Source organism: Pteropus alecto, unplaced genomic scaffold (assembly GCF_000325575.1).
Source record: "Pteropus alecto unplaced genomic scaffold, ASM32557v1 scaffold98, whole genome shotgun sequence".
Lineage (NCBI taxonomy): Eukaryota > Metazoa > Chordata > Mammalia > Chiroptera > Pteropodidae > Pteropus > Pteropus alecto.
Window position 1 is genome coordinate 213,797 of NW_006443570.1, and position 10,507 is coordinate 224,303.

At 50.0% G+C, this 10,507-nt stretch overlaps 3 protein-coding genes across 5 annotated transcripts in view; all 3 read right to left on the reverse strand.

Annotated features, from left to right (window-relative positions):
* The window catches only part of LOC102897640 (membrane primary amine oxidase), a 6,908-nt gene extending 5,869 nt beyond the window's left edge, over nucleotides 1-1,039 (reverse strand). Inside the window, exons 1-2 of the mRNA XM_006925097.2 lie at nucleotides 976-1,039; nucleotides 3-854 (exon numbers count right to left, since the gene is read on the reverse strand). Of these exons, the coding sequence (XP_006925159.1) occupies nucleotides 3-734 (732 nt within the window). The 5' untranslated portion in view covers nucleotides 735-854; nucleotides 976-1,039. The remainder of the gene's footprint in view (nucleotides 1-2; nucleotides 855-975) is intronic.
* Nucleotides 1,040-1,390: 351 nt separating this feature from the next.
* On the reverse strand, nucleotides 1,391-7,892 carry AOC2 (amine oxidase, copper containing 2). 2 transcript variants are annotated; one of them, XM_006924574.3, is made up of 4 exons: nucleotides 5,020-7,892; nucleotides 2,766-3,051; nucleotides 2,395-2,524; nucleotides 1,391-2,053 (listed from the first exon to the last, which is right to left on the reverse strand). In XM_006924574.3, exons 1-4 carry the CDS (start codon nucleotides 6,605-6,607, stop codon nucleotides 1,787-1,789), a joined length of 2,271 nt encoding a protein of 756 aa, XP_006924636.1. In that variant the 5' UTR covers nucleotides 6,608-7,892; the 3' UTR covers nucleotides 1,391-1,786. The 2 variants fall into 2 exon arrangements, with proteins under 2 accessions (XP_006924636.1, XP_024897310.1); XM_025041542.1 differs by lacking the exon at nucleotides 1,391-2,053 and having other exon boundaries at nucleotides 2,400-2,646.
* A 138-nt stretch (nucleotides 7,893-8,030) lies between these two features.
* Nucleotides 8,031-10,507, reverse strand: part of PSME3 (proteasome activator subunit 3) — a 6,331-nt gene continuing 3,854 nt past the window's right edge. For both annotated transcript variants that reach the window (XM_006924576.3, XM_025041546.1), the window contains 2 exons: nucleotides 10,370-10,456; nucleotides 8,031-9,703 (listed from right to left, as the gene is read on the reverse strand). In XM_006924576.3, the coding sequence (XP_006924638.1) occupies nucleotides 9,623-9,703; nucleotides 10,370-10,456 (168 nt within the window). In that variant the 3' untranslated portion in view covers nucleotides 8,031-9,622. The remainder of the gene's footprint in view (nucleotides 9,704-10,369; nucleotides 10,457-10,507) is intronic.

Consider the following 10,507-nt stretch of genomic DNA (forward strand, 5'->3'; position numbering starts at 1 on the left):
ACCCCCACGGGGTGCAGGTAAAACCCAGCCCCTGAGATGTTGTAGTAGAGGCCGAACCAGGTGGCCCGGTCCCCTGATTGCAAACCCCGGGGGGCTGTGTTCATCGTCACGAAGTTCCTTCCTCCACGTTTGTAGAAGCAGCAGTGGTGGAGGAGACCAGCCACCTGGGGCAGTTCTCTGTTGAAGATCATCTGGTCTATGTCCAGGTACTCTCGGATCAGCACGGGGCGTCGGTGATAGGGCAGGGGGCCCCCGTGACGCTCCACGGTCACATCCCGAATGTAGGACGGGTGGGGCAGCGGTCCCACCACCAGCTCACTCACGTTGGGCTGGGGTTGTCTGCCAAAGAAGACGATGGCCAGTGCCTCCCGGGCAGGCGGGGGGCGCCCCCTGTCCAGGTGGGCCAGGGCTGCGGCCTTGGGGGGCAGCTGCAGCTCCACCGAGAAGACACAGTTGTCCGAGGGCAGGGCCTGGGCTGCATCCACCAGGCCTGGCCCCAGCTGCTGCGTCAGAAAGCTCATCACAGCCGTCAGCTCCTCTCGGCTCAGGTCTGCAAACAGCTGGCTCTGACCAGGGTGTGTCCAGGGCTGGGCACTGGAAGGCATGGAGGGGCAGTGGGGAGGCATGCTGGGTTCACCCCCATCTCTTCCCCTGCCAGCTAGCAAGACACACACCAAAGCAAAGATGGTGATGACAGCCAGAGCAAGGAGCACCAGGGTGGTCTTCTGGTTCATTGTTCCATAAACAGAGGGACAGAGGATTGAACCAGAGTAGAGATGTGTATTCTCAGGCCAGCAGAAGAGGGTCTCTCTTGGCTCCTATATTGGGGGATCCTGGACTCTGGTTTAGGTTCCCTGTATTCAGAGGCACAAGAGACTGAGGGTGGGAAGAACTGGGAAGGCTGAGGGATGGGGGGCCGGGCCAGCCAGGGCTAGGGGGCGGGCCTGAAGCAGGGCAGCCGCGATTTCCACAGACCTTAAATGGCTTTGTCTTCCAGGCTCCAAATCAGACTCTGCTCTCTGGGTCAGGGTTGGAACTCGGGAGAGCTGGGTAGGAGAAGGGGAGGGATTTCAAAATAATGCAGCGGACCAGCCTGAGCCAGGAAATACACCACTACCAGGGAGCAAGGTCTGTGGCCCCTCACCCCGCTCAGTTCTGCTTCTTCCCCAGCCTCTATCTTCCCAAGGCCAGATGTTCTCTTTCCTGTAACTTGGAACTATTGTTCTCCTTCCAAGGAAACCCCCACCTCTAGCCCTTCAGCTTCCCAAGCAGCATTCCTTGGCCAGGTCTGTCCCCGTTGTCCTCTTCTCCTCCATTGCTAATTTCCTTGGCCAAAATCCTTAATATTTTCTGGGGGAATTCTAGATACTTCCAGTCACATAGAAGAAAATCAAGTAAAAACTTTGTCATATTTTTTATTATAAATTGCATATTACATCTATTTTTACAAAATTCTATCTATTCTTCCATTTCAATGCACCTGGATAAAGAAATGTCTGGCATAACGTTCACCAAATGTGAACACTTGCTATTTCTGAGTCGTAGGATTTGTGGTGTTTTTGCTGGAATATTTTAATAATATCATTTGTATAAAATCATCATTTAGAAATAAGAAACTGAAAATATGAATTAACCGAAAGGATATATGGGGGTTTAGTGTGGGAACAGGCTGTTTCCTGAGAAACATTAAGAGGATTGAAGTCAGGGAAGTAGGAAGTAAGAACAGAAAAGTATGGATATCTTAGCACATGCCCACCCCCTCTCTGTATCCCACCACACTCTGGGGTTAAAAGCCTTGGTAATAGAAAGGGGGCAAGTCCGGGATACAGGTCGCCAGGTCAGGGATGCAGGCCACAGGGTTGACACTGCAGAGCCCAGCATCCTGGCCCTTCTCAAAGTAGACGCTGCCTGGGGAGAAGATGGAGGGGTCCTCATCAAAGAAGTTATAGGGTCGGAGCAAGAAGCCAACTCTGTTCCCCAGAGTCACTGTGTTGGGGACATCCTCAGCATGGGGAATGTGCAGGAAGCTGGCTGTAACCCAAGCCACCAGGTCCTGCAGGAAAAGGGAGGAGCTAGAGGACTTTGGAGGCAAGACTCAAAGAACCACCCCTCAGCCACAATCCCCAGCCTCCAGCCTTAACCCCCTTCTACCTCCTCCCAGTCCCAGGCCCACATAATGGGTTCAGTGATCCATGTGAGAAACTATAGGGTAGTCAGTGTCCCAAGGATAATCTCACCCTAGGAGGAATGACTCATGTTGGTCATGAGAGAACTCATTGGCCCCTGAATCTGAGAACTGGAAATGTACAATTCCCTCCAACCTACTGCCAGAGGTTGGGCAGCCAAGATACCAGACACAGAGGAGGCTCTCTCCTCTGCCCCTGGGCTACCAACCTCTCCTAAGAGAGTCTCATTATTGATGAAGTCAGCAAAGGCAAGAGTGGGCGTCCAGATGTCATTCTGGTAATAGATGCTGCTGCTCTGTGACTCTTCCTCCTTCCTCCGGGTCACCGCGAGCTGGTATCTGACCAGGAATGAATGTCGTGAGAAGGTGGGGTCAGGAAATGTCAAAGGCCTTTACTGTCCCAGAAGTCCTTTAGATCAGATTCTGTGTGAGACCATCTCCCATCCCACATCTACTTGGATCTGAGAGGAGATATAGGGGAGAATGGTAAGCCAAGAATAGTGAGTTGGGGTCTCCAAGAGCTAGGATCGGGAAGGGGACCAGTCCTTCCCTACCACCCACTGCCCAGGGTTCTCCTCACCTCCCCCAGCTGAGGGCCCTCTCCATGTCGCTTTCCAAGGGCATGTGTATGCCAAGGGGGCTGTGAATCTGGATTCGGTACCCACGCTGGTGACCCCAGGCATTAGTCTGGTTGCTAGCCAGGTAAAGGTAGCGAGGAAGGGGGCTTCCCAAGGAAAAAGCTGTCAGGTCCTCCCTTCCCAGGACCTGCCGAGTCAGCTGTGGACGGTGCAGCTGGTGTTCTGGACTCCAAGGGGCTGCCACAGGTTTAAACACCACGTCTTCAGCTACCACCCAGTTTTTCAGCCCTGCCAGGGTGATGGGAGGGAAAGGAGTTCCACGCCAGGTGAGCCAGGCTCCTCACCTACCTCACAACATCCACGACACTGCCCTAACAAAGGGCAGCAGAGTTCATTAGAGAGCACTCCATGCTGGGAGCCAGGAGGTCGAGATTTGGGTGCCAGCCCATCTTCTTCAACTTTGCCTTGTCCAATATGGTTACTGCCCACCAGTTTTAAATTAAAAATTCAGTTGCTCACTAGCCACAATTCAAGTGCTCAATAGCCACACGTGGCTAGTGGCTTACGTATTGGACAATGCAGATATAGAACATTTCCATCACTGCAGCAGTTCTGTTAGCCCTGGTCTACCCAATAGACCTTGGACCAATTATTGGCTTCTGATTCTTATTTTCCAAATCTCTACACTGAGCATTGTAAAAGCTGTTCTATGGCTGAGCTCTGTAAATGGAAAAGCACATGCAGATGGCTAGTAATATTCCCGTAACTATGAAAGGGATATTTGTCTTGGAGAAGCTGGCTGGAAAAACCCAATCCCCTTCCATGGTGCCCTGCATACCCTTCCCACTTCTGAGAATTTGCTTTCTTTTTCAGCAAGGTGGGGACAACTTTCAGAAGTGAGTAGATTCATGTCTTTAAATTGTCTGGAGACTCCCTGGAACTCTACTGCATTCGTAACCTGCACTCATCACCCCACTAGGCACTTGATCAGATACTTTGTTTTTGCAGTTTCAGACTGTCAGTTATGTTAAATGTGACCTATCTGAAGGCACCTGGCACATGGAAGCCAGAGCCTCTGCTGGTTATCCTGTGCACAGGGGCCCGACATAACCTCTGGGCCACAGTACTGGCCTGTGCTGCACACACTAGAGATCCAATAAATGTTACTTGATTTTACTCCCCAAGACAAAGCTCTTTAATACCAAAAATGCTAAAGAGAAATTTCAAATCATAAAATAGACATATTCTAAATATGTCAAAGAATCGTTAATGTCATTTTGATCATGCTATTTTCTTAGTTCTTCCTGCCCTCTGCCCCCACACACCACACACACACACACACGTCATATCTTTATACTCAAGAGAAAAGAAAAATGTTTCACAAAAAAGTAGGCTGTTATACTTGAGCAGTCACTTCCTGTCCCATCTCCCTCCCCACCCTCTTTAATTTCTCTAACTTTAAAATGGGAGAGGGTCTGGTGGATCTCTAATTTTCTTCCTGGTTCTAATCATCTGTGATTTGATAAGTGGGTTATTTTCCATCCTCAACAAAAACATGTTATGAGCAGCAAGTCCTCTTTTTGCCCTGAGACCTACTTGAGAACTCCCTTTCTACACTTGCAGCAAGCCTACTGCATGCCTGCCAGGTCACTGCAGAGCCCATTGTGATGACATGTGCTGGCAGGAATGGGATGGCCCCCCAGGAGGATGGGGCCGCGCTCCCATATCCCATTGTCTGAAATCCTATGGAGCAACTCCCAGCTAGAACCTACCTTTCTCATGCCCCTGGACCACCTCTACTCAGAAAACCTCTTAAGACAGACTGCTTCCTACCCTCTGTTCAGGTCTCTGCTTTCTCCACCTCCACTGACTCTCAGAATTAGTTAGGGAGAACTTGGATAACCCCAACTCCAGCCCTGCCCCACCTCAGGGCAAATTCGCCATCCACAGTGTCACTCCAGGCTAAGGCAACCAGGTACAGCCATTGCATTTAAACTAATTTCACAATTGTAGCAAGTCAGAGGGGCCGGGTAATCAGGACCTGGCAGAGAAGCCTCTCTGCCTTTTGCCAGATACCCAGTAAACCCAGTATTTCAGGCTCACTGCAGTTGAATACACTCAAATCAGTCCCCACTCCGTTGCCACAATGAACTGTGGTGCTGGAATGCCAGCCCTTCTCTTGCCTCGGCTTGATTTGGGGGTCTGTCTTTCCTCTGCTCCACCCCAGCTCTCGATCCTCAACCCCTGAGCACTCACCTGCCACATCCAGGTCCAGCTTGAAGTGGAAAGCATGCGTGTGAACTGCCCCCAGCACTTGCTCCCCAACACGGTTCCCAAAGAGGAGGCTTTCCTCTCTCCCACTCAGGAAAGCTGTGTTGACAAAGCCCGTGGCATGGACCCGCCCTTCAAGCGCCCCATTTGGGTGCAATACAAAATCCCAAATGTAGTCATAGTTGCCTATGGATGACACAGACCTGACTACAAGGGCTGAGCCGGCCAAACCACCATAGAAATGACTTTGAAGGTGATTGTGGTGCCTTCGAAGAGGTAGTCCCTGGGCCTCCTCAAATACACACACAGCCCCTGGGAGCAACTGGACTGTCCCTTTGTCCACTAATACGTGGATGTCCACCATTGTGGATTGATAGGGGCAGTCCACTCCCCGCACCAAGCCCCGGCTGTGACGGCCAAGTCCATAGCTGCTATCCAAGTAACGGGTCATCATCGTCTTGGGTGAATCAGCACCATAGATAGATACGCATTCCTGGACACCGACTTCATAGGCCACTCGCTCGCCCTTGAACCGAACATCAAAAATCCTCATGCCACTGAACACCCCATGGCCAAAGGTGAATGTCCAGAGGGAGGACACCACAAGGCTCCCTTGTACACTGTATCGGGAACCCTGGGGTGAGAACTGCAGAGGGGGAAGAGGACCCGGGGAGCTCCGGGACCGCAGGGATGAAGCCCCATTCGGCAGGGGCAGGGGAACTCTAACCACTTCCAGCCGGCCAGCCTTAAACTCCCATTCCAACTGTCCCAAGTCTGTATAGTAGCGCCCAAGGTAGAAGACCCGCTGGACAGCCCACTGGGCAGGGTCCAGGGCCCTGTGGTCCAGTAGTAGCTCCAGCCCCACTGGGTGAAGGAAAATCCCAACACCTGAGATGTTATGGTGGAGGGCTATCCAGGTAGTCCGGTCCCCTGAGCGCAAGCCACTCGGGGTAGCCTGCAGAGGTGCCAAAGTGGAACCATTGTAGTTGAAGACTGAAGCGAGGAAGACTGGTGCCTTGGGTAGTTCCACCTCTTTCAAATGTTTCCACATCTGGGCAAACTCAGTTCCCAACATGGGGCGTCGGTGATAGGGCAGGGGGCCCCCGTGACGCTCCACGGTCACATCCCGAATGTAGGACGGGTGGGGCAGCGGTCCCACCACCAGCTCACTCACGTTGGGCTGGGGTTGTCTGCCAAAGAAGACGATGGCCAGTGCCTCCCGGGCAGGCGGGGGGCGCCCCCTGTCCAGGTGGGCCAGGGCTGCGGCCTTGGGGGGCAGCTGCAGCTCCACCGAGAAGACACAGTTGTCCGAGGGCAGGGCCTGGGCTGCATCCACCAGGCCTGGCCCCAGCTGCTGCGTCAGAAAGCTCATCACAGCCGTCAGCTCCTCTCGGCTCAGGTCTGCAAACAGCTGGCTCTGACCAGGGTGTGTCCAGGGCTGGGTACTGTGGGATATGGAGGGGCAGCGGGGAGGCTGGCTAGAGCCCCCTTGGCTGCTCAGCAAGACATAGGCCAGGGCAAAGATGGTAATGAGGGACAGTGCCAGGAACACGAGGACTACCTTGGGATTCATGGTGAACGCCGAGAGCTGAAATGAGAGTCCTACCAGCTGCTCTTTCCAGTTACTGACATCAAATAAGGGCTTATATTCAGTAGGATGGATAGGAATGGAGAAAACTCCACCCCGTGGGTTGAACAGGAAATTTCTGACCTTGATTTGTATAATTCTGTTCCAATTTTCTGTCCTGTGGTTTGGCCCAAGGTACTACCTCCACGTGCAGCGTATCTCCCCTGCCCCTGAACTACTAGCAGCAGTCAGTACTCACTACTGATTTCCATCATTAAGACTAGATTAGAGGGCATCTGGATTAACGCTAAACCCTACCTTCCACCCAAAATGAGTCTGAAAAAGAATGCAAATCTCAGATGCCCAACCAAGGCCTGTGTGCTGCATGCAGGCACTAGAACTGTCCATTTTCCTACTTCCTGGCAGGCACTACCCACCAATATTTCCAGGATCCATTGCCCAGTTCAGCGGTAAGCACTGTGTTCTGCTAGCTGCCTGTGGCCAAGCCCTCGATCTGTAGTCTCAGACCTCTTCTATCTAGTCAGTGAGGAAGGAGGAGCGGTGAGTGCCTGGGCTTAGCAGTCAGGTTTGTGCACCAATTCCAGGTTTTTAAGCTGTGTGACCTCAGGGAAGGTACCTTATCATGAGTCTCAGTGTCTTCACCTAAACAGGAATATATCTACCCTACAGAATCATGAAGATTAAATGTGATCATGCACATAAAGTGCTCAGCAAAGCCTGACACAGGGTAGGCATTAAAAAATTGTTAGCTACTGGTACTGATCTCTGAAAACAGAACAGAGCAGATGTTCCTCCATCGTCCAAGACCTTAGATCTCTTTTTGCAGAGACAATGAGAGGATCGTTGGATATCAGAAGGCTACTTTACAAGGTGGACGTTGAGGAAACTTTATTTCAGAGGGAGTAGTGTCCTAGACAGCCCTCCAAGTCTTTTGAAAACCAAAACCAGGTGTCTCCTGGCATCTCCTCAAGAAATTTAAGACATTATTCAGAGGGGAGACTTAGTATAAGGTAAAGAATATGACAGGGTAGGGTGTGCCTCACACCAGGTGATTCCCCAAGTGGAACTAGAGCAGCCTCTCCTGGCAGTTCATGGGTATCACAGGGGAAGGAAGGAACTAGGGATCTTGTTGAGTGAGGGTCAGGACAGAAAGCAGCTTAGGTTAGGAAACAGCTAACTTTCACGTAATTCAGACTGAACATAAATGAAGGACCCCCCCTTGCTTTTTGGTAGGAAGAAGCCTCAGTCTTTCCATTATTCCAGAAAAAGAGGAAGCTCAATTGGCAAAGACACCCAATAGGGTGATGACTGGAGGTTTATGTGAAGATAGGTGTCCCAACGTGCACGCATGTGATTACAGATATGTCCCTAGCCACCAGAGCATCGCACCAGGGTCTGCGGCTTTAAAAAGAGGTCAAAGTACCTGTATTTTTAATAATTTCTTGACATGGTAAAAGAATTTTACATTACGATCCAAGGGTGGTAGGGTAGGAGGAGGGACAGTGGAACAATCCAACAAAAAGGGAAACTGAGAAATGCATGGTGGGAGGAGGGAAGGGTTTTATCTGGAAGGGATCTGGAGGGTGGGTAGGGGCATTGCCCAACTAAAATGCAATTGGTTTGTTACTGAGTACTATTCATGGGAAGACAGCATCCTGACTCCTTCTCTGTAACATACTGGGAGTAAAAATGATGCATCCAGGTGGAGATATAATTGGGGGTTGGAAGACCAAGACGGGGGAAGAATAAGAAAGACATTGAGAGTCACCAGCAGGCTGACTGCAGATACTGACTCCCTAGTAGCGGGAGAATAAAAAAGTGGGGGATATCTCTGGAAGATTCAAGAGATAAGAGGCAACTCTTCTATGGTTTTGACTTCTCCAGATTTCCACATACATACAATATGTACATGCATGTGTGCATGCACATACACATACACACACAAGTGACTGCTTTCCCTGGAAGCACAATACTATAAATAAGAGAAATATTTTTCCCAAGGGGAAAGCCCAGCAGAAGCAGCAGCATCTGGCCCTCACAGCTGTAGACATTCCCATCCCAACTGACAACTGGCCTGGGAAGAAGGAACCAGGAGTCAGAGGACTGGCCTTTGCAATAATGCCCAAAAGGACCCGAGTCACAGAGAAAGGAACCTTCCCCAATCCCTCTGCTCCTCACCTTTTGGTTTTCCTCCAACTCACCAGCCCCTGAGCACCAAGAGGCTACAATATCAGATGGGATCCAGCAGATGACAACTAAGACAACTATCATCTTCTGAACAGTGTGTGTGTGACAGGGTTTGGGGAAGGATGGAAGGATGTCAGGTAACAGAGCAGATAGGCAGATGTATGTTCATTTGTAAGTGTGTGTCTATCACGCACATATGTGTATGTGAAAATTCTAGTTATAAAAACATCTGAAGGAGTTAGGTGTTTCTTGTCATGATCAGGTTCAAGGTGGGATGTATTTTGGTGGGAAACTCAAAGTCATCATCCTGAACACTGTGTCAAGGCAGGGAGGATCCAACAACCACAGTGGCAAGAGACACTACATAAGGGAGAGGAGCTGGTCCCTCCTGACCTGGATTCTAAAAAAAACACCTACCACTTTCCTTCGAGTTCCCTCAGCTTCTAACCAACTAATCATCAGAAGGAAGAAAAGCCCAAGACACTGGGGGGACGGGGGGTAGAGAGGGGACAGAAAACACAAGTATTCTTGTGCCAACATCCTGCACACATAAACCTGGAGTTCTCCAGAAATTAAGTCAGGTTGAGTGTGGGGTATTAGGGAAGGAAATACAAGAGTTCCTGAGGCCTGAAAAAAGAGGTAAACACGTCACAGAACTACAGGAGAGTTTCATTAGACTCTAACTAAAAACAGAGAGGTGTGATTACTATTTCCAGCCAGTTTCCCCATCACGATAGTCATGTAACAAACCAAGGCAATGTCGGTCTTGAGCCAGACTCACAGAGTCCCCTGGCCCTGGCCCTGGCCCTGGCCTCAGTACAGTGTCTCTGCATTGCTGCTCCGGGGCCGTTTGATCTTCTCGATATTTTTCAGGATCATGTCATGTAGAGTGACCTAGAAAAAGAGTGAGCAGGGAAACACACATCTGTTCTACCCTTACCTCAAAAAGAAAACACGATCTCTCCTTCCCAAACCCCCAAGCAATTTTATTCACATAGTGCCAATACCAATATCACTCATTTGAACCTGAATTCAGGGTGCTGCCCTACACCTCTTACTACCCCAAACTGGATATACCTGGGTACTTCCAAGGCCCCGAGTATCTAACAATAACTAACATTTATCAAGCTCTTAACATATCAAAAATTGCACTTGGTCCTTTAATGTGTTATTGCACTCATTTTTAAAAACCATCTTTGTGCAGTAGATACTCAAGTTCCACTTTAGAGGTGAGGAAACTAAAATATGAGGTTAAACAACTTGCCCAAGGCCACACATTACAGGTAGAGCTAATTCTAGAGTTAAGTCTGTCTGACCCTAACAACCTAATCTTTGCCCCTATACTATACTGCACTCCTTCCCACTCAGGTAGAAATAAGGGAGATACCCAGGTAGAAACCCTCAATGATTTCAGAGTTCTCAACAGTCAGTTGATGAGCAGAATTTGTTCTACTCATTTTACCTCCATCCCTCATCTTGAGCCCCAGACAGTGGCAAGAAATTTTTCACCAGAACTAAGAGAAGCTAGGGCAACTGTGGGCAGGGGCCAAGGTTACTTACATATTGGTTCCTTAGTTCTGATATGATCAGACGAAGGCTGATATATTCTTTCTCATCAATCTCCGTCACAGTGCGGCGATAGTCCTCCTGAAAGACAGGGCAGAAAAAAGGCTACTTCCCAAGGCCTGACTGTCCACA

Excerpts from the sequence above, each read along its gene's own strand:
- AOC2 (XM_006924574.3), bottom strand. The coding sequence starts at position 6,607 with ATGAATCCCAAGGTAGTCCTCGTGTTCCTGGCACTGTCCCTCATTACC. Across the intron at positions 3,052-5,019 it reads GCTGGACCTGGATGTGGCAG|GGCTGAAAAACTGGGTGGTA; the intron begins GTGAGTGCTCAG and ends TCACCCTGGCAG. Across the intron at positions 2,525-2,765 it reads AGGGCCCTCAGCTGGGGGAG|ATACCAGCTCGCGGTGACCC; the intron begins GTGAGGAGAACC and ends ATTCCTGGTCAG.